Genomic DNA, 25,324 nt, shown 5'->3' with positions numbered 1-25,324 from the left:
GTGCTTCTACACCAGCTTCTTCATTCGTATCTATAATATCTTCTTGGCTAATGGGGTACTCTGTGTATAATTTAATCTTATGTCCATTCTCCACAGCAGTTTCATACATCTTAACAACATCCATGTCAAGTTGCAGAAGCCTTAAACCACCCTCAATTTCCATTCCAGGCTGTGTGCCAGTAGAAATTGGAGATGATTGAATACCCAATGTCTTTCAGTAGGTCACTAATGAAGAAGCCATTCAGAGTATCCACGATAACTCTCCCCACCTCATTAATTTCACCTTCTGCATAACACAACTTGCCATTCGACCCCCTTTCAAGTCTACCTCTATGGTGTATTACTAACGTGATATGCGTCGTTGTAGCCATTTCTGTCAATACAAAAAACAAATCATATCTTCTAATATTACCCAACACCCAAATGAATGAATCATCAAAAATTGAATGAACCATCAATAAACATAATCAGTTTATAACATTACCCAACACCCAATTTTTTTCAACATTAAGACATGAATAAAACATCAAAAAATGAACAGTCTATATCAATATACCTACTATTGTATATGCTCATTTATGTTCAAGAACACATGAGTAAGCAACTCAGCAATTCACTAAACAAAGCATGGTATGCACTGTTACAAATTTCACCAAAAATATGATTAAGAGCTAAAATCTACACAAATTAACCAAACAAATTCACCAATTTGGTGTTCAACAAGGAAATTTAACTAGCGCATAACCAAAGTTTAATCACAATCATCATCAAGAAGTTCAGAAAATTACATATTTGTGAATTAAAATACCTAATGAAAACAAAATTTAAGCCCTATGCTGATTAGACATAAGGTTTAAATCAAAGACTCCATTCATGCGATATATCGAGCATGTGGTGTGTAGCAAATTCAGACAGCATGTTTAGTCCGATGTAGTCATCAAACAACCCAGAAAATTCAGCCGCAGTAAACACATTCAATCCAAAATACAGAAATCATCTAACTTAACCTAACTAGATCACTAAAACAGAATGAAAAAGCAATAAAAATAAAGAAAAGAAAGTCAGGGAAGTAGGGGAAGGGAATGGAACCTGCATTGATGAGAGGGAAGGACGAAGAAAGTGGGCGAGGCGGGGGAGTGGTGGTCGCAGCGGCACAAAAGTTCGCCGCCATTAGTTGCTCGCCGAAGTGGAAGATGCGTAGTAGGGGCTGTTCGCGCAGAGACAGGGTGACTTTGCGCAAAGGAGGGAAGAAATGGGGAAATGGAGAAGAAAAGGGAAGAAGGATTGGAAGATGCTGGTCGCCGGTGGTCGTTTCGGGCGGTCGGAGGCGGTTGGGCGGATTAGTTGGTGGCGTAGGGTTCAGTACGTGGTTCAAGTCTCTCTCTTTCTGCTAGGGCATGCAGAAAGGTGATGAGGAAGAAGATGGAATGGCGTGAAGTGCCTCTAACATTTTTCTCTCTCTCTTCTATATCCACCTGGAAGGTTCTTAAAAAAATAAAAATTAAAAATCAAAAGTCAGGTAAGCACTTAACGTGCCACGTTGGCCTTTAAGTTAAAGGAGCTAACGTTTTAATGACATTTGGATACTATCGACAGACGGATCCAGCCTTTCATGGTTACAAAATCACTTTTCTTTCTCTATGGGTACGTTTGTCAACGTTCACAAAGTTCATGAGTACAAATGGTAAATTTTTCCTTACTATGAATCATTAAGCATTTTAATTATAAAGTAACGGTTAATACAATTAATATCTATATTATAATTGTAATAATAATAATAATTTTTTTAGTTATTAATATTCAAATTGTGTATTATTATGGTCTACTTATATATAATCAACAACACTCTTACTAATATTACAATATTACTTTATCGATCTCATAATCTCTCATACAAAATTGTCATACAAAATCTCTTAAACTACTTTTAACTTTGGCATAAGATCAAATTTATAAATTCAAATATTTACTTACTCCAATATGTATAAAATATAAATTGCTAAATTAATTTTTGTTATAATTATTATCATAGAATTTATTATCATATAATTTTTTGTTTTAACATTTATATAGATTATTTTATAACTAATTATAAAATAAAAATATATCTATTATTTTTAATTATTCAAAAAATTATGAACACAAAATTTATAATATTAGCTTTTGCGCATTGTGCGGCCGGTTCATTAAATTTTCAAAACAATTAAAAAGGAATTTGAATCCTCTAAATTTTAGATTTTCACTCTAGAGAATAAAATGAGATTTTTTACCATTTAATATTTTCTCTTATACTTTCTCTTGATTCCACTTATAAAATAAATGGTAATAGATCATATTTTATCTTCTAAGGTAAAATTTAAAATTTAGAGCATCCAAATCTATTAAAAAGAGACAAATACTCATTAATGATATAAAAATTTACTATAATCACTAGGTTTGCTTTTAAAAGATACAGTTACAGTAGGTTAAATAACAGACATTTATAAATTTTTAATTTAACAAAATGACAAGGGTATTTTTTAAGAAAAATAAAATCTATGAACAAATAGCATAGTTTGAAGGATATTGATGCTATCTTTTTCCAAGACAAATTTGGTCAAACAAATAAACAAGAAGTTGCCTATGAATGATGATAATGATGAAGGCAATATATGTCACTAGGTTTTTGGTACTTTACACGAAATTATTATTATACTTGCAACATTATTGTGCAAACTAAGCCTCTCAAAAATTCACAGGCATAATAATAAATCCAAGTATGGCAATTTAAGCTGATCTAACATTGTTCAATGCAAGGCAAGCCTTTCAATTCACACTGTTTTGAATATGCACCAGAACAGACACAAGGCCTACTTTAGAAGACAGAGTAATTTTCTATAAGTATCTATCTATGAATTCTTCTCCCCCAAAACTTACCAAAAATTTGCATATCCAAAGATTTCTTTGAATTAGGACAAAAACAATATCAGCTTAAGAATCTAAAAAGACCAGCAAAGTAGTAACAATTTAAGAATCTAAGAACATAGTTGGTAGCATTCAACAATCAGAAAAGGGGCTAACTTAATTTCAGCTGATATGAGCACAATACATGAGTAATTTAACTCTTGAACAAATGGCAGAAAACAAGGAGGAGTTGTAGGGTACAACTCTGCAGCAACTAGAAAGCAAGAATCATGAGAAATGTTGATCCCTTCAAGAGCTACTGAAACTGGTGGCGATGGGAATGACAATAACAAGGATGAGGATGAGAAGAATGATGATCCCAATGCAGAGCCACTTCCTACTGTTCCTCTGGTACTTTTTAGCGCTCACAAGTTCTTTGTTAGCATCCTTAACGTAGTGAGAAGCGTGGATCACGTGGTGCTCAATGTCATCCATCTTCTCCCCTTGAGCCTCCACCATAACCGCCATGTCCAAGAACACCTGATGCAACTCAAGCAAGCTCTTCTCGATCTCTTTCGCCGCATCGTGCCTGTCCTGAATCTCAACCACCGTTTCCATCACTTTCCCCCTCCCATGCTCCCCAATCGCCTTCCCCAAGAACTCCTCTTCTTCGCCATTCGAAATGATCTTCTCGATCACCTCTTCGTCCGGGTACTCACCGGTCACCGTGAAGTACCTTCTTCCAACAGTCTCCTTGTACTCTGTCATCATCCTCTGCCTCAGCCCCTGGAACTCCATCATCAGCTCCTTCAGCTTCTTCCGGAGCCCGTTCGTCACCGCGATCCGAGTGCGGTAGATGGCGGTTGTGGTCCCGTCCTTGAGTCCTGAGAGCCTCCTGTTTGCGGAGTTGGCTTTGTCCATGTCTTCCAGATGGGCTCGAATGGCCCGGGCCTTCTTCAAAAGCGTGACAATGTCGGAATTGATTCTTGTCCTTAGAGATTTCAGAGCGTCGGGCTTGTGGAGTGATTTGCCCTCTTCGTTGGCCTGTTGGAGCCTCTCCAGTATCTCGCGGAGGCTCGCCATCTCGGTCTTCACCTTCTCGGCTTCCTCCAAGAACAGGCCCATGTCCGTGTCCATGTGAGTGGTGGAAGAGCTCAGCTCCACTCCCTGCCCTGCTTCCAAGTCCAATTCGTCTTTCATTGCCGCTTTCTTCAGATCCACGTAGCTCGTGAATGACTTAGTCATTAGGTCGTTCATTTTCGATTCCCTGCAACAACACAAACACCAATCAGAACTCTCTGCAACAATTTACATGTTAGGTTGGCGAAATTGTGAGTTGAAACAAACATACCTAAGATTTGAAGCACGAAATGTAGCAAGGTAAGTTATGTCTGTGTGTTTGTTGAAGAAGAAGAAGAAGTGAAGGGTGTTTTATGAGTTCAAAAGTGTAACGGATAGTTTAATAAGGAAACAATAGAGCCGTTGCCCAATTCAACGGCTACATTTTTTTCTTTCTTCAAATGTTGTATTTTATTTCCTTTTTTATCCCCAGTTTAACTTGTGTTCTATGCGCTTAAGTCTTAACTCCCACTTGTTAATTAGATCTCGCCTAATTAAGTTCTATAAATTAAACTACGCCATAAATATTTTAACATTATAATACTCAATGTCCATTCTAAAAGTTTGATTTCTTTTTTAGTTTACAGGCGATATTATTTTTATTTCCCTAATAATAATAATATTATAAGTAATTTAACTTATTTACAATTAAGATATTTTTTATTTTCTTAATCTATATGTATAATTAAAATTGGACACTTATTTGGAATTGGATGAATTAAGAGTAAGATGTTTTCACTATTTCAATCTTTTGGACAATTTATGAACAAAGATGTGGGTCTCACCTTCTTTTTCTCAAATCATACCTTCATTACTCTTATTCAAAGTGCAAAAATGAGGATAGGAAAAACGATATGTCCTATAAACAAAATGTCATATTGATAAAGCTGTGCGAAATTTAAGAATGAGATTGAAGTTCAATTTTGATATCGTAAAATCTTTTAAAACAAAGCTCTTAATTCTTTGCATATGTTACTTTATGTTGACTTTAATAGCCTTCTTGCTCACATCATTTTTGTTATATTATCAACCAAGATTAATGGTTTGACCTGAAAGGCGAAAAATATATGAGAATTAAAGCCTGCTGTTCTGCTATTTACTTGTAAGAAACACATTTTACCAAAGTTCAATGCATATAGATATGGCATATGTGGCTCAAATGTTTCCAGCAGAAAGGTGACACATATATCCACCGACACACTCAAATTCATGATGAAGGTGACTTGAAACTTTAACCTTTCTATTTATGTTGTGTTGTTTTCCATCCTTAATCTCTTGCCTTTAATAATCAGTGCAATTCAAAGAGTTTGATGAACTGTGTGACACACTTAAGATGAAGAAGCCACATTCTGTTATGGTACCATTTCCATCACAAGGTCACATAAATCCATTCCTCAAACCAGCAAAGATCCTTCACACCAAAGGCTTCCACATAACCTTTGTCAACAGAGTTCAACCACTTGCGCCTCCTCAAATCCAGAGGCTCCAATGCTCTCAATGCCATTCCAAGCTTCAATTTTGAGACCATCCCAGATGGCCTACCTCCTCCCTCTAACATGGATGCAACTCAAAGCAATGAAGCATCCCTGCACTTTGTGACTCTACCAGCAAGAACTGCTTCATTCCATTCTCCAACCTTATCTCAAAACTCAATGCTGCTTCTGATTCTCCTCCAGTGACTTGCATAATCTCGGATGGTATCATGACCTTCACTCTGAAGGCTTCTCAGCAATTTGGTTTGCCTAATGTACTCTTTTGGACTCATAGTGCATGTGCTTTCATGTGCTTTACACAATGCATGAATCTCATGCAAAGAGGCCTAACACCACTTAAAGGTACATAAATATATTTGTAATTTTATAAAGTTGTTATAAGATTACATAGATTATTGGTTAGTACTTTATTTACTCTAATTAGTATTTGATTTATTTGTAGATGCAAAGTATCTAACAAACGGGGACTTAGAAACCATCATAGACTGGATCCCTGGCATGAAGAACATATCTCTAAGGGACCTTCCTGGAATCTATCACACCACAGATCCAAATGACAAGCTTTTGGACTTTGTGGTGGAACAAATCGAAGCAGCTTCAAGAGCTTCAGCTATTCTCCTACCAACATTTGATGCCTTGGAGACTGATGTGCTGATTGCACTCTCCACAATGTTTCCAAAGCTCTATACCATTGGACCAATGGAGTTGCTCCTTGATCATCATCAAACTACTTCAGAGACCAAATTTGAGTCAAACAAGTGTAATCTGTGGAAAGAAGAGTCTGAGTGCCTTAAATGGTTAGATTCACAGGAACAGAATTCAATTCTGTATGTGAATTTTGGTAGTGTCATTGTAATGAAACCTGAACAATTGGCATGGGGACTAGCAAATAGCAAGAAAAAGTCCTTATGGGTTATTAGGCCTGATTTGGTTGAAGATGAGGCCTCCATTGTGCCACAAGATTTTGTATCAGAAACCAAAGAGAGAGAGTTAATGGTGAGTTGGTGTCCACAGGACCAAGTTCTGAAGCACCATATAGTGGCAGGGTTTCTTACTCACTGTGGTTGGAATTCCACTCTTGAGAGCATAATCAATGGGGTGCCTCTCATATGTTTGTGATGAGTGGGGATTTGGAATGTTGATGAATAGTGATGATGTGAAAAGGGATGAAGTGGAGATGCTTGTGAAGGAGTTATTGGAGGGTCAAAAGGGTAAGCAGTTAAAGACAAGAGCAATTGAGTGGAAGAACTTGTCACAACAAGCTGCAAACACTGATGGATCCTCCTTTTCTCAATTTGGAGAAAATGGTCAATGAAGTTTAATTCTTAATGGATTTAAGAGTTACACTATATTTTACAACAACGAAAAACATAGTTTCTTTTTTATTTATAATAAATAAATAAAAAAATAATTGGTAGTTTATATTTTATAATAGGTTTATGTTTGCACATGCAGCACGAGGGGAAGCCAAGAGTAGTTAAGGTTCCTTGAAACAGAGATGGAGAAGTCATCAGATCTAACCAAAAGCATGGCGAAACCACTTCACGTTGCAATGCTCCCATGGCTAGCCATGGGACATGTTTATCCATGTTTCGAGATCGCTAAGATTCTGGCACAGTACGGTCACTTCTCAACTCTCATATCCACACCATCAATCATAGATCGCCTCCCCAAACTCCCACCACACCTCTCCCCATTCCTCAAATTCACCAAGCTTCCATTGTCACCCTTCATTGACACCAACCACCTCAATCAAGATGCGGAATCCACCATGGTCATTCCCTCCAACAAGCTCTATTACCTCAAGACAGCCTTTGATTCCCTCCAAGATTCAGTTTCCCAGGTAATCAAGGCCCAAACCCCTGATTGGGTTTTCTATGATTTTGCAGCTAGTTGGTTACCACAGATATGTAGGAATCTTCAGATTCCCTGTGCATATTTCAGTCCTTGTCCTGCCTGGACCATTTGCTTCTTTGACACCCCAATGGAGCAATTGGGTGGTGATGTTGATGCTGCTACAAGAACAAAGCCTGAAGACTACTATGGCCCTCCCAAATGGGTCCCTTTTCCCACCAAGATTGGTTTAAGGCCTCATGAGGTCAAGAAATTGATGGAAGATGTCACTGTTAACGAAACGGGAGCTTCTCCTGTTTTTGATCTCAACAGAGCCAATTCTGCCTGTGACATGTTTGTGATAAGGAGCTCAAGAGATCTTGAACCTGAGTGGTTGGATTATCTTGCTGAGTTTTACAAGAAGCCTGTTGTTCCTGTGGGGTTGCTTCCGCCGCAAGCATCCGATGCTAAAGAAGATAATACTAACATTGATAGCCCTGATTGGATTCAAATCAAGGCATGGTTGGATACACAAAAAGGGTCATCAGTGGTGTACATTGCTTTTGGGAGTGAGGTGAAGCTAAGCCAAGAGAATCTCCATGAATTGGCTCTTGGCATTGAGGATTCTGGTTTGCCTTTCTTTTGGGTCCTGAGGAACCTTCAGAAGGGCCTTGTTGAGTTACCGGATGGGTTCGAAGATAGGACCAAAGATCGCGGCATTGTTTGGAAAACTTGGGCACCACAGGCTAGAATCTTAGCCCATGGATCAGTTGGGGGTTGCTTGACTCACTGTGGTTCTGGTTCAATGATAGAGAATCTTTATTTTGGACATGTTCTTGTTATGTTGCCATTCTTGCTAGACCAAGGGTTGTATGCAAGAGTGATGGAAGAGAAGAAAGTGGGGATTGAGATACCAAGGAAGGAGGAAGATGGGTCCTTTACAAGGAGCTCAGTGGCCAAGGCATTGAGATTAGCTATGGTGGATGAAGAAGGAAGTGCTTACAGGAAGAATGCTAAAGATATGGGCAACAAGTTCAGTAATAAAGATGTTAATAACCATTATATTGTAGACTTCATTGCTTCCCTTCACAATCACAAGTTTGTATAGAGAGATCTAGAAAACATGTGTAGTTGAGCTGGAATAGGTCATTTCCCTTCTGTTCAATTTCACCTGGTTTTTGTTCTGAAATAAAAATGTTGAAATTATGGAGTTGCTTGTTATTTATGCATAGTTTTGAAAGGAAAAGATGAAAACAGTCACCCCTTAAAAGATGAATAATGCTATCTATCTTAACTCTTTTCGTTAACTAAGTTCAACTAAATTGTTCTAATATAACAAAAATCAATTACGGTTAACATTATTCTAAGTATTATTATTTAACTTGGTTCATAAAAGAACTTAAATATGTAACATTACTTTTAAAAGATTCTAGAAAATTTTTTTAAATTTGGTTAAGTGCTCACCAGATTATTAAAGGTTTCAATGAATATGATAAGTCATAACGATATTTAGGTAGCGTTTGTTTTGAGATACTGAGACAGAGACTGAGAGATTGAGACTTAGTATCATGTTTGTTGGTTCAGAGATTGATACTAAAATTTTTGTTAGTATTTCAATATCTCTAAAAAGTAGGGGCACAGAGTACTAAAAAATTTTTAGAGATTGAAACTGAAACTTTAATAACATTTTATATCTAAAATATCCTCATTTTAATTAATTAATTCTAATTTTATCTTTTGTACAAATTAAATTAGAGTTTTATTTGCTAATGAGTAATAGTTCAAATGATATAATTTTTTTATATTCAATTAAGAAGTTGCAAATTCGAATCTCCTATCTAACAAGATGATAAAATATGATATGCTATATATATATCGTGCAAATCACTCCCTCAATATTAAAATGGAGTAAATCACATCGATTTCTATTGTATATGATGAAAATTGAATAGATTTTAATAGACTAATGAATTATAGAGTGACTTTCGCCGTAAATTTGAGTAGAGATCATAATAGTATATTAGCAGCGTGAATCTCGTGGCATGTCGTTTTGGGACTTTGTTAAAGACCAAAAAGAAAATAACTCTGTAACACAACATGCATCACTTATTATAAATCGTTCAATTTATACTAAAATCAACCATTAAAATTAATTATGGGTATAGAATATACATATATTAAAATTAATCATTAATATAAAATATATATTAAAATATAAAATAGTCATACACATTAAAAATATTTAAACCATACATATATTTATACACAAATATATTGATAGTTAATTTTAGCAACTAATTTTATACTTCATTTAACATTTTTAATACCCAAGGCACATTAAAATTAAGTTAAATTACATAAATAAGCACTTAACATTTTTGTAAATTATTTGTAGGTTTATTAATGAAAGAATATTTGCTGCGAGGAACACATGGATAATTTTTTTTTATTAAACTTGGCCGAATGGAACCTTTCTTAAACCCCACCTAAAACTCATATGATAGCAACCCACACAAAAAACAGAAAAGGACACACACACACAAATATGGATTCAAGTGCAGCAATTCCATGCAATGGCAATGGCAATGGCAAAAGCGATAGGCCTCTTCACGTTGCCATGCTTCCATGGCTTGCCATGGGACACATATACCCATATTTCGAGTTGGCTAAGATTGTTGCTCAAAAGGGTCACTCTGTAACCTTCATAAACAGCCCAAAAAACATTGATCGCATGCCAAAACCACCTAAGACCTTAGAACCATTGATCAAGCTTGTCAAACTTCCACTACCACAAGTAGAGAATCTTCCAGAAGGTGCAGAGAGCACCATGGACATTCCCAGCAACATGGTATCCAAACTCAAGCAAGCCTATGTAGGCCTCCAAGGGCCTGTTGAAGACTTGCTCAAACGTTCAAAGCCTGATTGGATTTTGTATGACTTCGCCGCCGGGTGGCTGCCGCCGATCGCCAAGAGACTTAACATTCCATGTGCTCATTACAACATCACTCCAGCTTGGAACAAAGGTTTCTTTGATCCTCCAAAGCATGTGCAGGATAAGAATAAGTCTCTTGAAAGCATGTGTAGCCCTCCAACATGGCTTCCTTTCAAAACAACCATGCATTTCAAGATGTTCGAGATCATAAGAGCCGTTATGTCTGCCAGGGATGAAAAGACAGGGGAAATTGACAAGTTTGATCTCCACAAAGCTTATTCCGGTTGCGACTTGTTCCTCCTCAGAACATCAAGAGAGCTTGAAGGAGAGTGGTTGGACTATATTGCTGATAAGTACAATGTTCCTGTGGTTCCGGTTGGATTGCTCCCTCCCTCCATGCAGATAACAGACCAAGAGAAGGAAGAAAACAATCCTGACTGGGTGCAAATCAAGGAATGGTTAGATTCTCAAAGATCATCATCTGTTGTTTACATTGGATTTGGTAGCGAGTTGAAGCTGAGCCAGGAGGATCTCACTGAGCTGGCTTATGGCATTGAGCTTTCTGGTTTGCCATTCTTTTGGGCTCTCAAGAACCTCAAAGAAGGTTCACTTGAGTTGCCCAAAGGTTTTGAGGACAGAACCAAGGATCGTGGTGTTGTTTGGAAAACATGGGCTCCTCAGCTTAAGATCTTGGCTCATGGAGCAATTGGTGGATGCATGAGTCACTGTGGTTCAGGTTCTGTGATTGAGAAGATTCATTATGGGCATGTTCTTGTGACTCTGCCATATTTGCTAGACCAAGCTCTGTTCTCAAGAGCGCTAGTGGAAAAGAAGGTGGCGATCGAGGTGCCTAGAAACGAGCAAGACGGTTCATTCACAAGGGAGTCAGTGGCCAAGACATTGAAATTGGCAATAGTGGATGAGGAAGGCAAGAGTTTCAGGGAGAATGCTAAAGAGATGGGGAAAATTTTCAGCTCCAAGGAGATTCATGATCACTACATTGAAGATTTCATTGCAGTTCTTCAAAAGTACAGAAAACCTTCCCATTGAAGCTCCATTAGTCTCATTTTCTTCTTCACATTTGTTTCTACTGTGATGTTTGCTTTTTGAAATTAATAAATGTGCAACAATGCATTTTGGTTAGTGCTTAGCCCTGCCAATGTGTTGGGTTCCTCGTCATCATGCATGGCAGGGCTATGAAACTAGAAGTAACATATGAGTGAATTAGTAAGCATGCATGCAAGTGTTTGGTTTTTTCCCAACCACTAACTGGAGTTGAAATGCTAATGTAAATGTTATGAATAAATAGTAAAAAGTTTGAATATTTTGATGTGAATACATAGTACAAATCAGTAAAATTTGTTTCAGTTACCTCAAACTGGTCTCCTATTGAGAAAACTTCTTTTCAAAGGAAACCAAACAATGAAAAAGGAGAAAAAAATTTAAGAAAGAAAAAATCAGTGCACAGGATTTGATGACTTGTTTCAAATCCTCACACTCAATTGATGCTTCAAATTTCCCACATGAAGCAGATGTTGTCCTAAGGGTACTTTCCTAATGCCAAGTTCATCAACAATGCTTAAATCCTTGCAAACATCTACCATGAACCTTACCAGTGCTTCTGATTTCCCTGGCAAGTGCACTTTCTCAAAATTCAACAAGTGTTTCTGAGGTGCATTGTGCACGTTTGGCGGTGTAAGGAAAAATAACACTGTATGGCTACTACTCAGTTTCCCCATGTTCTTGACTCCAATGTGAATATCAAAGGCCAAGTTTTGACAATGCTCATCAGCAACTTCAAGAGACTTGCATTCCAAGGAACGACACACATGATCTTCTGCTAATGGAAATGAAACCAACTGCGGCGCCTTCACTATTCTATGCTCTATACTTGAGAAGCTAAGTCCATCTCCAAATGCAAAAACAGTTTCCCCTTTGTAAAATCTATATGTTCGACCGGGGTAACCCGTTGCAGGATCTGCTCTCATGTTCATGTTGGTCATTGGTACCTTATCTACATATGATTGAGGATACCACGTCATTGGGAGTCTTCCACCTGCATCCAGGAAAATCATCCATGACTCAAATTTGTGTTATTGTCGAAATGGAAATTTTGCAATATAAGGGTGCGTTTGGTTTGCATTTTCATTTTCACTGTTTTCTATTTTCTGTTTTTTAGATTTTGTGAAGGAAAAAGTGAAAACAGGAGGTGAAAACAGACAAATGAAAATAGAAAATGAAAACACAAACCAAACGCATCGTAAGGGATGAGTGTAAATGGCCTACTTGGATTATGAAAACCAAAAATCACATCAGCAATGGCTGCTCCACCGGCTTCGCCGGGATAGCCAACCCACAAGATGCTGGCAATTTTATCATTTGATTTTGCAAACGACACGTCCATTCCCCCTCCAGACATTATGGCAAGAATCACAGGTCCCTTGGATGCATTAGCAACTGCACTCACTAGAAGTTGTTGCTGCCCAGGAAGAAGAATGTTAACTCTATCAAGACTTTCTGCTTCTATGGCTAGACTTGCACCAACTACAATGACAGTTGCATCTGCAGAGGCTACAATTTGTGTGGCATCATCTAGATCAGCATTTGAACATGCCACATCAGGACAACCCGGAGCATAGGTTATAGGAACCAAAGCTGTTAGGCCTTGCAAAGGTGATATATAGTTGCAAGGGATGCCTGCAAAATTTGCAGCAAATTAGATAAGTTTATCAAATTATATGCATAAGTTGGGAAGTTTTGATACCTTGATAGTTTCCAATCATGACCCTAGTAGCATTAGCATTTGGCCCTATAACTGCCAATGATTTAATGGCTTTGGCATCGAGAGGCAGCCCTCCTGGACTATTTTTAAGCAACACAATCCCTTGCCTTGCAGCTTCGCGAGCTAGCTCCTGGTTCTGTGATGTACAGACATCCGTTGGACCAAGGCTTCCATAAGGTTGCTTGCTTGGATCACCATCAAAGAAACCAAGGCGCATCAACATGGCGAAATTGTTGGTGACAGCGTTGTCAATGGCTGATTCATTCAAGAGCCCTTGCTTGATAGCCCCTTCTGTGTATTGGCCAAGATAATTTCCACAGTCCAAATCCAATCCTGTGAAAGTAACAAACCATAATCTATTGGTAATTCAGAAATATCCAATGAATATGTAATCATATTATAGTGTGTTACCTGCTAGAATGGTTTCGGCCGCAGCTTCTTCAGGAGTGCTAGTGTAGTGCTGATCTTTGTAAAGCACTTCTACTGAATCACAATCAGAAACTATATATCTGAATAAGAATAACCACACATGTTCACATTAGATTGTGAACAACATGGACAACAAAGACGTAAAATTAAAAATGATCATAGAAACCATAGTAGAATTTGAAGTTACCCATTTAATTTCCATTGGCCACGGATGATCCCTTTAAGTAGGTCCGGATCAGCACATGTTGGTTTTCCATTAACCTGATTGTAGGAACACATGACACTAGCCACATTCCCATCAATTACACAACTCTTAAATGGAGGTTGAAATGTGTCATCCAAATCTTGTTGTGTCACCTAAAAGAAATTGACAATTCAATAAAGGGTAAGAAAATGATTCTCTACATCCAAATCAAGCTACCTTTCTACTTGAAAACTTCAGGCAAATGTATAGATTAATTACCACAGCATTAAAAGTGTAACGCTGAATGCCTTTCCAGTTATCCAAATCATAGGCTGTGTAGTGCTTGCAACAAGCAGCAACCTTGAGCTTGTTGGGGTCACTATCATCAGTTTGTTGCAGACCTTTAACGTATCCTACGGCGTATTTGCTACTCAACAAAGGGTCCTCCCCTGGCGTCTCTTGTCCCCGTCCCCATCTCGGATCCCTGAAAATGTTAATGTTTGGTGACCAATATGTTAATCCAGCCAACCCCACATTGTACATTGCCCTTGCTTCTGTTGAAACCACCTAAAATGACCACAAAAGAAATATCAACACCACAAAAGTTGGCCATTTTGCAGCAAAATATCATGAACTCCTTGTTTTGGATTTTTTATAAGTTAAAAGCAAAGTTGGTGTTTTCCTTCATAAATGTATTATGAGAAAAATAGAATTGAGTTAGTGGATAACTGACTCAATTCTTAAATTATGTAATTGGTAATCAATCAGCATCAACAACAACTATATTATTCACTCTGGCTTCAACTTGCAAGTTGGAAAGCCTCTGAAGTCTACTTCAAAATTGTGGCAGTTCACACCCGCAACTCACCTAAAGTTTTGTTTCATTTAATTATTGTACTGACTAATCAGACATTTTTACCTTTATGTTAAAAAAAATTAAAAACAAAAATAAATCTCTAAAGTCAATCCCTTTCCCCCAGCATTTCAAAATCTTCATACTTACAACACTAATTTAATAAGAACTCTCTTTTCTTTTTTCGGTGTTCACCTCTATCTAAACCGTTGAATCAAGTAATGGACTGCATTATGATTATGACTGTAACAGAAATATATAATAAATTCCTCAGAATAGAACTACCTCTACTAACTCCATTGACAAAAACTTAACTGCATTTTAAGTCTTTGTCAGAAAAAAATTTAAGAAAACATAAATAAAATTCGTTACTGGTAAAATTTCAAATTATCAAATGCATTAGATTTATTGAAAACTTGAATACTTTTTTGTATAGTCAAACATTATCTAAAAAATGAGAAAAGAGAAGAAGAAGAAAAGAGAAAAGCGACTAACTTTTCCAATGGCTTGAAAGAGTGAAGTGTTGAAAGAAGCTGCTGTGAGAATAGGCATGGGAAAACTGGTGGCTGCCGGAACAAGAGTGGAAAAACGTGTGCCGGGGCCGACGTCGGAGACGCCATGAAGAACCTCAGACCACCATTCATACTTGGGAATCCCAAGCCTGCTAACGGCAACAGCAGAATTCACCAGGTTCCCGATCTTCTCTTGCAGTGTGAGCCTCTTCACAAGGTCGCTTACTCTCTCTTCCACCGACAATGACTTGTTGCAGAATCCATAAGCAGACAAAGAAGGGTCCTTTGAAACATCGCATGCAAAAACTGCAGATGTTGTTTGCCCTTCCACTCTGTCAGAACTCAGCAAAACAATTGCATAGCACAATGAGATGCAGAGAAAAACAGAGACCTTCGGTACTCTGCTTTCGTTGTTACACCCCATATGAAAAACTCAAAACACAAAACGGAACAAGTTAGTTATTTCTAAAGAAAAGAAAAGAACTGGCAAAAGGGTTATGTTTTTGTGTGTTTGGTATCTATAAAAAGTAATAAAAAATGGAACTTGGAAAGGTTTAAAGATGTGTTAAGAACACATTGTTTTGTAGCAACCCGTGATGGGTGATGAAGGAGAAGGAGGAGGAGGAGGAAGCCCCCCCTCCTTTGAATGCAGTTGTTTTGTTTGTTTTTGGCGGAGAGCCAAAAAGAAAAACAACTGAAAAAGAATCCTATTATGTAATTTGATCCAATGAGTGAGCTCTAATTTTTGTGTCTATATATAGTAGTATAATCAGTCAAGCACTATTGTAAAAAAAAAAAATTAGAATAGAAAGGAATAAGTGAAAATTTAAAAATAATCAAATTAATTAAAAAAGAAAGCGGGAAGAAATAATTTGATTAATAAAGAAATTTATAAAAGAAAGAATTCAATTTATTAATTATAATATGGTGACAGTTGCCTGATACGGTAAATCACTTGAAGACTTTGACGGCTAGGCTGCTACTACTTTTTGAGGAGTGAAATCAAAGGAAGACATCGTTTTATTGATTAATTACGAAAATGATGGAAAAAGAGTGTATTATATAACATGTAACATAATTATAAAGGAGTTCACAATTGAATCATGTGAAGCTTACTTAGATGGGGGGTAATCTGAATGAGTTGGACTTGTGATGTGAGGCTTTTAGGGTGGATCAGAATAAATGAATATGAGGTTGTCATTTTCATGGAGAAAGCGAATCGGGCATGAATGGATTAGATAGTTAACTGTTTAGTTCGGGGAGTGTATAATAAATGAAGCAAATGGATGGGATATTCTGTATGTGGTAATATCTACAACGATTGTATCAAATTGTGTTCACTGGTTTGTCATTAAAATGCAATGTTTTTTCATCAATCATGAATGATCAACATCAACCGTCATGCAATGTTTATTCATCGAGTTCTGAGTGGTCCTCTTAGTTCTAATTGGTACAAATTTTCTGAGAGCTGAGAACAATCGTATTTCACACGAATTGTATTATTATTTATTAATGAAATCGATCACCAAACCAATCGGAATCAAGCGCAATAATATGGGCGAAATTGGGAAAATGTTTTTGTCAATCCATAATTCAAGGGTAAGATGAGTTTTTGTTAAGCTTAAGCATTTTGGTTCCCTAGTTATGATTTTGTCAATACACTACAAATTATTTGTTACGTACTAAAACTAACTACTAAAATTAATTATTATATATAATTTAATTTATTTTTAATATATATTTTATATTTTATTATATATTTTATTTTACTAATTTTAATTTTTACTTAATATAATTATTTTAAATTATATGTTACCAAAATTAATAAAATAATAAATAGTTCAACATTTATCACAATCTAGTTATAATATATTAAAAAGAATTTAAGGTAATTTCACAATCATACATAGACATTTAATTTTATTTTAGATTATTACATAAGATTTTATTTTAGGTAGCATAATTTTTTATGTTTACATTATGTCATAGAATTTTTATTATATTTTATTCTCTCGTAATAATTTATTTTTATATAATATTATAGAATTCTTTTACATTTTTTTAATCGCTATAATTGAATTATAAAATTTATTTTATTTTCTCATATTAAATTTATTGTTTCTTATTTTTTGTTAATTCTTTATTATAAAATTAGTGTTTGACTTTAATTTTTTTATTTTTTTATGTAAGTTACACTATTACTTTTAATGTTAATATTAATTTTTTAATAGATATAAATTTAATTAAAATATAATTCTTCTTCTCTTTTCATACTTATCACTTTTTTTTATATTTATTATATAAATTAACATTCGTTTCACATATTTTTTATCTCTTCTCACATAATTTTATACTTCTTTTTTTTCTCTTTTTTCACTCTTGGTGTTTTTTTGGCACAATTAGAACTTGGTTATTGACTATTATTTTTATTTTTATTTTTTAAATTTGCTATAATGTATATACTAAATGATTATGTAATTATATTTCATAGTATTTTTATTTTTATGTAATTATATTCATTAGTTATATAATGTCTTTATCATATATATATAAATATATATCATTTTTTGTATTCAACATCACTCACTTGCTTAAAAATAAAAAAATAATTATATAAAATCAAGTGAATAAAATTCAATTAAATTTTTTTATTATTTATAGTCCAATTTATACATAATTTTCTTAATTTTATAATTATTAAATTTTAAATTAATTTTTATATTTTAAATTATCTTTTAGCATCAATCGTTACAAAAATTAAATTAATTTTGATATGTCACTAAACAAAATTGTAAACTTATTAATCAATTAAATTTAATACATAACATTACTAAATTGAATTATAAAATAATAATTAAATATAATTATTATCTATATTAAACTGTGTACCTTTTTATTTTTTTATTATTAAATCATAATATTAAATAATATATAAATTACTAAAAAAAATTTTACAATATTTTTTATAAATTAATTTTTAAATTTAATATTAATTTACATATTATTTTTCCTATTTTTAAACGATATAGTAATTTAAATTTATATTATAATTAATTTAGTTTTAGATGTGTGGGTTGTATGATTGAGTAATGTTATATATCTAAATTTTATTATAAATTAAAGTTAATCAAATTAAATAATAAGACTTGGAGTAATAATATTTATCATTAATTTTTGTTAATATTAAACTAATTTAGTTTAATTTGTCACCAAAAAAATATAGTTTAATTTAGTTAATACAAATATTTAGATGTGTAGTATAATTGTGTCTGATTCCATCATTCAGTGACATCTATAAATTAGGGGTCCACATGGGTCGGGTGAAATCGGGTTTGATGGGACCAGGCCCGACCTGAAATATATACCGGATCTATTTATTAGACCCGAATTCGACTCTAAACCCGATGAAACCAATACATTTTCGGGCCACAATTATACCGGGTGAAAATTGGGCCGTTAACATTACATTACGTTGATACCTTCTTGTAAGCTAGCATGTAAAAATATCCAAATTTCTAAGACTCCAACCATTATTTAACATAGTAAAATTCACTTAGAAAAATATAATAAGAACCAACCATTTTTTAAAAAATTAAAGCATAACCACAATCAATACTAAAGCAAAACTACAATCAATACTAATATTGTCTAATAATACCAAATATTTAAATCAATACAAATAACACAATATTATGCATTAGTATAAAGTCTTATGCATTCTAAACATAAAACATTAACTTATAGTCTTATAATAACTAATAATACAAAATATTAAGGTTTACAATACTTAAATTCCACATAAGAATAGTCATGATTCATCACTAATAACACAAAATATTAATTATGTATGATGATCGGGCCACTTGGCCGACTTCGGGTGACCCGAGTTATGGCACGGATCTGACCCGAAATAATGACCAGGTCTATTTTTGAGACCCTTACCTGATTCTAAACCCGATAAAATTACACCAAATTAGTCTTTAATATGTTTGGGACCGGACCGGACCTTCGGGCCGGACCGGATCTGTGCACCCCTACTATAAATTATAAAGTACCCTTGTCCCTATCTAAAATGGACGTACATCTGTTTTTCGTTTCTTTATTTATTTATTTCAATCCACTATTACTATTTAAACATTGGAAATGGGAAGAAAGTTAGTTTAGTCATTTTTTTGGTTATATACAGAAATAATTATAGTAGTGATAAAGTGTAATAATACTAATAGATACAAAAATGATTATATGAATAGAAGAAAAAGAGTATTGATCCAAAATCCATAATTAAGATGAGAGGTGAAAATGAGATGAATGGAAAAGTGGGGGTGGGGCTGGGATACGGTGGACCCGAGTGCAGAAAAGCACACTTCTCATACGGGTTCCAGTGGGGTCCACCACTTGGTGACGCATATGATATGATCCTCACTGTAAGCCAGTAAGCCACCCACCCACTTCATATCCAACATGCATGATGATGCATCACATTCATTTATGTTCAACCATCTCGTTAGTTAGTTCTACAATTGCTTGCAACTTGCAAATTAAACTTTGATAGAGCACTTAGTTAATGGTCCAATTCCAATGATAAAGTTTTCAAGTCCCAATCCATCTTCCAAAAACACCATCTAGGATAACTATATGCCAACACATATCTTTAGCTCCTTTTGATAAGTGCATATACCTGCATATAGAGGAATAATAATGCTCACATATCTATTTTTTTTTTATAGGATCTGCCCTACTAATAATTTGACTATTTTGACAACGAAATAAGAAAATATTTTTGCTCCATGCTACGCAAGTAGCTAGTGAGTTTTTTTTTTTGTTACCTACGGTATTTCCCAACTCGACAGGTCAAGAACTAATCTATTGCAAATCTGAACTCCATTTAAGGGTCTGTCGCTGGCCAATGGTCAATGAAGTGCTGCATGCACAAGGCGGAATTCGAGCTCTCGACATTGATTTAAGCGGACCAACCAAGTTGGTTAAGTAGCTAGTGAGTTGAAACACAGCATACTCCATAGAGGCCCATACTAGACCCATTTTATATTTGGTCCGCTGCAAATTACCTACCCAATATTGATTGCATTTGCAGCCTCGCTACCACAGTCAAAATAGTTAATAAATAATAATCACATACTATCCAGTGCTTCAAAAATTCGTATTCTAATTTCTACCAAATGTAACGAAGCTCAATCTTTGAGTAGGTGACAATTCTAACATTTTAAATCATTTTCATAAATATCATCACCTGAGTATATTTCATCGGCAATGAGTTCATAAGTGTTAGCTCTCCACAATCCTATTATTTATGTATTTATTTATTTATTTTTAATTCAACATCTCGTTGTTCAAAATATGTGGAACAATAATAATTCTTTTTATTTTATTTTCACGACGACGACGTTCCACAATTGCATAGCGTACGTGAAAGGAAAAATCATCATCAAACATGAATATGGCTTCTTTTTTGGTTTATTAGGTACTTAAAATTATGGAACCAAACTGAATATGATTTTTTAAAGATGAAAACTCATGTGCAGTCGACTTCACCTAAAGTTGATACCTAAGAGCCGTTAGATAATTTGACTGATTTAACTAAATTTTTATCTAACGAGTCTGAGATATTAGCTTCACGTGAAGCACCTGAGTTTTTACCTTTTTCAAATTGATAATAAATCAGAGAATAATCACGTTCCCTGGTATAACTAGCTACAGTTGATAAATAAGACAAGGCAGCATGTGGTCGTGACCACCGAAAAAAGCCATGAAAGTGGCTCAGATCCAAATCAATTGCAAGAGAGTTAAGATATATAGATCTGATCATAGTAACGTTCTTCTAAAATTGGGGAATATTATTGAAGAATGTCTTATTCTTTGTTTGATATATGGAAATTGAATGAGACAAATTAAATTAATGGGACACAACGCATCAATTCATTCTTTAAGAAAACGCTAAAACTACGTATAAGACACAAAAATTGAAAAGCCGTGTTTCACTTTTAGGGTGACTTAGCTTCTGCGGCTGTGAATAAATATATATTGATAATTTGATGGAGGAAAATAAATTGAATTAAATTAAATAATAAAATTCTAACAAACATTAATAAATATACATATAAACCACTACTAGTCATTGTTATCATTGACTCTATCAAAATATGCACCATTAATTAAGTACTGTGTTTTTAAGTAACGTTTGTTTTGAGATAGTGAGAGACTGAGAGACTGAGATTCAGTATCGTGTTTGTTTGTTCAGAGACTAATACTAAAATTTCTGTCTCTGTCTCTAAAATTTCAGCCTCCAAAAAATAGGGACACAAGGGATTGAAATTTTTAGAGATGGAGATTGAAAGTTTAATAATATTTTATACCTAAAATACTTTCATTTCAATTAATTAATTCTAATTTTATCCTCTGTGTAAATTAAATTAGAGTTTCATTCTTGTTTCAATTCTTGTCTCACATTTTGCACCAAACAGAATATTAAAATTTATTTCCATCTCTGTCTCTTAGTTTGTGTCTCTCAGTCTCAATCTTTTTGTTTCTGTCTTTCCACCAAAAGCTACCTTAGTAGTTGTGAGAGTCACCTCTCAACTTTATTATATGAAAGATGATTTTGCAGGTTGAAGCACTTGCTTGTAAAATAGGGTCATATATGTATACTCATATGAATCCATGTATAACATAGGAGTGTCCTAACTCATCAATTATAACAAGTTTATTTTATTTTGTGTAGTCACATTTTGAGTTCTAGTGGTGCCAAACTGCCAAGACTATTATAACCGAAACCGAAAAGGCACTTGGAGAATCTCTCATGTAAAATAATCCATATTTGGTGTGACAGCAATGGAGCTAAGATTCAACATTTGGGTAAATCCGAAGGTGGTGGAAGAATTTGTGTCTGAGGAGAAGGACCATCTTTCACTAGCAGCACCATTCCCATCCCCCAACTTGCATGCCTCTCTAAATGACAATGCACAAACCACACCCCTAATCATCATATTCAACACATTCATTAGCCTTATATAATCTTAAACAATCCAAAAATATATCAAAATATTATACATCCAAGTCCTTTTGTTAACCAAGTTGGTTTAATATAACAAAAAATTGTTACGACTAGCATTATTCCAGTTTAACTTAGTTGGATTTAGTTCATAAAAAGACTTAGATATATAGTATTACTAAATAAAAAGATATTAACGACGACAAAATAGTTTGAAAAACCAACCTGGATTGTCTGCCCTGAATCTAAGGGCGACCCAACCATTCCTTGGAACTCCAACAGTGGTCTCTTGAGGTGGATCAACAAGATTATAGTTCTTGGGATCTCTTTTTGGATCAAAGTTTCCAAAACCCCAACCAACCACATAGAAGCTGTATCCATGAAAATGAACAGGGTGGTTATCACCAGTCACCACACTAGTCCCTTGCAAAACTACCTCAACACTTGCATTATACTCCAAAACCAACACCTTGCTTCCAAAATCTGTTGCCAACACATAACCTGGCAACTTATCATCAGTGTAGTTGAATCCCCTTTCTGGTTTTCTGGGGAAGTTCATCTCAAAAACACCAGCGATTTTCTCATAGTAGGCTCTTAGAAAGTCAATGTTTGGTAACACAAGGCTAATGTTGTTCACACTAGCTGCAAGCCTTTTACCAAATGGTCCTTTGCATGGTTTATCTGCACTGCAATTAAGCAGGTTAACAGAGATTGTGAACAACAATTTGTTGTCCACTTTCTCAGGTACTTTGATTGGCTTGTCTTTGCTTGCAAGGCTTCTCAACTGCTTAGTGAATTCAGTTGCTGCTTCTGTTCTGTTATACGGCGGAAGACGGCACCCAATCGGGCTTTTTCCGTCTTCCTCGGAGCCATTGTATATAACCAAACCTGCATGCATGGATGAAATCTTATAAATTTCATGGCCTTAAACAAAAATAAAAAATTTTCCTTTTTCTTTAAGTTATAAGTATATAATACTGTTTTAAATTTTCTGGATCTGTCACTGGTTGAACGGAGTGAAACCTGTTGTGGTTGTGTTATCAAAGCCAGCACCAAAAGCACTCAAATATGCACTGGCGGCCATGGAATAAAGAGCAGGTGGTTGGTTTGCTTCTAAAAGAATGTCCATGGTTTGTCCTGGTGTGATCATTATGTGATCTGTTTCTATTGGTTTGACATAGAATCCATCTTTAGCTACCACTCTCAATTTGTGTTTTCCAATTGCAAAGAAAATTTCTTCATCCATCACTGCATTGATCACCCTAAGAAGATATGTTTTTCCATACTCCACAACCATCTTGAAAGTACCTATCATATTAAAAGCAAAACCATACAAAATTAAATAAACATAAATATTTAGTAACAAAAAAATTACCCAAAAACGATAGCATTTATTAATTATTACTAAAATTAATAAATACTAAATAAAGTAAGTTCTTACTTTTTTTTTTATCTTCCTAGCATATTACCGGAGCAGGGATACAAATAACCAGGTTGACCATTGATGGTATATGCATCAGATAGAATTGGCTCCCCTCCTGTTTTGTTTGCTTCTATTGGAATATTCATGACTTCTTTCTTCCACCACTCTCCTTCAATAGAGTCAAAAAGCATAGTGATCAATAATGGAGGAAAAAGTTTGTTGGTGCAATAGTATTTAGTACATACCTAGTATGATTGGAATCTCAGCATGGGGTTTGGGAAAGGGATAGTTTTGTCCATGCTTGGGATAAATGATGAAAGCTCCATGAACTGTGGCTCTTGACCAACCATCATGTCCATGCCACCAGATGGTTCCTTCCTCTGTGGTCAAATGGATAACTTGTTTGAACACTGCACCTGGTTGAATTGGACACTGTGTTATGTAAGCAGCTCCATCTGACCATGGATTCCTCACTTGTCTAGCCCCATGCCTTTGAAAAATAATGCAAATATTCTTTCAATAATTAATGCATATACTCTTTATTATATAGAGTAGAAGCTAAGGCACATACCAATGTATTGTTATATTATGGTTTGCTTGGTTGTAAACATTGACAATAAGAGTGTCTCCTATGTGGGCCTTCAAGGTTGGACCTGGAAACTCTCCATTTACTGTCAAAATATTCTTGGTGCTGCATAGTCTAGTGTAACTTGAAGATTTTATCTGCAGAAATTAAAGGCATAATTCATCTAAGTATTATGTAACATGCATGCATGCATGATGAAATAAAGTAGACTTACCACAAAGCTGTGATGATGAACTTCAGCATTTGCAACATGATCAATGAGATAACAACCGGATAGCACTGCAAAAATTATCAAAGAATATGCATTACTAGTCTTCATCACCATCATTGGTTGGGAACTTGGGATCCAATCGAAAGTGCGTGTGGAATGAAAGGTGTCTCGTGCAGACAGAAGAAAAGAAAAAATGTTATGGAAATATTTGGTAACAACAAAAAAAAATAACAAAAAAAAAATTAAAATTTTCCTTATTTGATATTTATTAATTATGGTAATAATTAATAAAAGTTAAATAAAATAAATTTTAGCTATTTTTTTTGTCTTGTTAGCATTACCAAAAATATTAATAGTAGAATAAATTTTAATGATGTTTGTGAAAAAAATCAACTAAAATAATTTAAATTTATCTTTTTTAGTATTTATTAATAATTGTTGTGATAATTAATAAATATTAAATAAAGTAAATTTAAACTCTAATTAATAAATATTAAATAAAAAATTTTAAATTATTTTTTATTTCTCTAATATTATTAATTTTTTTATTTAAATAATTAATAATATTAAAGAGATAATAATCTAAAATTAATATATTTAGTTTAATATTTATAATTTTTTTCGTATAATATTTAAAAATTACATATTTGTTATCTATTTATTTTATAACATGCTCATTAATACTAAAGAATAAATTTCTGTTGACTGTTTATCAACAAATTATAACTTTCCAAAAATTTCCGTTGACTCCTAATAAACATCTATTAATAGATAATTTAAATATTTCAATAATTTAAATTATCCATCAATAACATCCTTAACCACGAATTTTATATGGAACCTTTTAGTATTATTTTTATTTTTAGGATCTTACTGATAAATGTTCGATGCTTATTAAAGTGCTTTATATTAAAAAAATTATTTAATAAACTTTTTGAAAGTAAAAAAGATAATTGCGTAGCAATTGTGTAATCATGCCTATGGTTGATTTAACATATCTTTAAGCAAATGAGCATATATATAAAAAAAATAGAAAAAAAATACTCTATAATACATAGGTCATCACATATTTTTGTAT

At 34.4% G+C, this 25,324-nt stretch overlaps 5 protein-coding genes and 1 pseudogene across 5 annotated transcripts; 3 read left to right on the top strand and 3 right to left on the bottom strand.

Moving 5' to 3' along the window:
- Positions 1-3,015: 3,015 nt before the first annotated feature.
- LOC112714893 (syntaxin-related protein KNOLLE) lies at positions 3,016-4,336 on the bottom strand. The gene is made up of 2 exons (XM_025766588.2): positions 4,235-4,336; positions 3,016-4,150 (listed from the first exon to the last, which is right to left on the bottom strand). The coding sequence occupies exon 2, from the start codon at positions 4,138-4,140 to the stop codon at positions 3,193-3,195; it is 948 nt and encodes a 315-aa protein (XP_025622373.1). The 5' UTR covers positions 4,141-4,150; positions 4,235-4,336; the 3' UTR covers positions 3,016-3,192.
- Positions 4,337-5,025: 689 nt separating this feature from the next.
- Positions 5,026-8,534, top strand: LOC112714891 (7-deoxyloganetin glucosyltransferase-like; annotated as a pseudogene).
- LOC112714892 (soyasaponin III rhamnosyltransferase) lies at positions 6,810-8,534 on the top strand. Its single transcript, XM_025766587.3, has one exon. The coding sequence runs from the start codon at positions 6,994-6,996 to the stop codon at positions 8,434-8,436; it is 1,443 nt and encodes a 480-aa protein (XP_025622372.1). The 5' UTR covers positions 6,810-6,993; the 3' UTR covers positions 8,437-8,534.
- A 1,176-nt stretch (positions 8,535-9,710) lies between these two features.
- Positions 9,711-11,596, top strand: LOC112714890 (soyasaponin III rhamnosyltransferase). The gene has a single exon (XM_025766586.3). The coding sequence runs from the start codon at positions 9,826-9,828 to the stop codon at positions 11,308-11,310; it is 1,485 nt and encodes a 494-aa protein (XP_025622371.1). The 5' UTR covers positions 9,711-9,825; the 3' UTR covers positions 11,311-11,596.
- Positions 11,567-15,941, bottom strand: LOC112714889 (beta-xylosidase/alpha-L-arabinofuranosidase 1). The gene is made up of 7 exons (XM_025766585.3): positions 15,004-15,941; positions 13,935-14,222; positions 13,659-13,828; positions 13,454-13,551; positions 13,025-13,375; positions 12,547-12,957; positions 11,567-12,316 (listed from the first exon to the last, which is right to left on the bottom strand). Exons 1-7 carry the CDS (start codon positions 15,442-15,444, stop codon positions 11,745-11,747), a joined length of 2,331 nt encoding a protein of 776 aa, XP_025622370.1. The 5' UTR covers positions 15,445-15,941; the 3' UTR covers positions 11,567-11,744.
- A 5,938-nt stretch (positions 15,942-21,879) lies between these two features.
- Positions 21,880-24,415, bottom strand: LOC112717227 (laccase-14-like). The gene is made up of 7 exons (XM_072205697.1): positions 24,250-24,415; positions 24,021-24,172; positions 23,695-23,939; positions 23,496-23,618; positions 23,050-23,334; positions 22,252-22,914; positions 21,880-22,010 (listed from the first exon to the last, which is right to left on the bottom strand). Exons 1-7 carry the CDS (start codon positions 24,361-24,363, stop codon positions 21,880-21,882), a joined length of 1,713 nt encoding a protein of 570 aa, XP_072061798.1. The 5' UTR covers positions 24,364-24,415.
- Between the last annotated feature and the right edge of the window lie 909 nt (positions 24,416-25,324).

Source organism: Arachis hypogaea, chromosome 10, assembly GCF_003086295.3.
Source record: "Arachis hypogaea cultivar Tifrunner chromosome 10, arahy.Tifrunner.gnm2.J5K5, whole genome shotgun sequence".
NCBI lineage: Eukaryota > Viridiplantae > Streptophyta > Magnoliopsida > Fabales > Fabaceae > Arachis > Arachis hypogaea.
The sequence above is the reverse complement of the archived record's forward strand: the minus strand, read 5'-3'. Positions and strand labels throughout refer to the sequence as shown.

Coding starts and splice junctions, on each gene's coding strand:
- LOC112714893 (XM_025766588.2), bottom strand. CDS start 4,140: ATGAACGACCTAATGACTAAGTCATTCACGAGCTACGTGGATCTGAAG.
- LOC112714892 (XM_025766587.3), top strand. CDS start 6,994: ATGGAGAAGTCATCAGATCTAACCAAAAGCATGGCGAAACCACTTCAC.
- LOC112714890 (XM_025766586.3), top strand. CDS start 9,826: ATGATAGCAACCCACACAAAAAACAGAAAAGGACACACACACACAAAT.
- LOC112714889 (XM_025766585.3), bottom strand. CDS start 15,444: ATGGGGTGTAACAACGAAAGCAGAGTACCGAAGGTCTCTGTTTTTCTC. Junction 13,552..13,658: donor GGCCAATGGAAATTAAATGG/GTAACTTCAAAT, acceptor ATTCTTATTCAG/ATATATAGTTTCTGATTGTG. Junction 13,376..13,453: donor GGCCGAAACCATTCTAGCAG/GTAACACACTAT, acceptor TTACTTTCACAG/GATTGGATTTGGACTGTGGA.
- LOC112717227 (XM_072205697.1), bottom strand. CDS start 24,363: ATGATGGTGATGAAGACTAGTAATGCATATTCTTTGATAATTTTTGCA. Junction 23,335..23,495: donor TTATTTGTATCCCTGCTCCG/GTAATATGCTAG, acceptor TTAATATGATAG/GTACTTTCAAGATGGTTGTG. Junction 22,915..23,049: donor TGATAACACAACCACAACAG/GTTTCACTCCGT, acceptor CCATGCATGCAG/GTTTGGTTATATACAATGGC.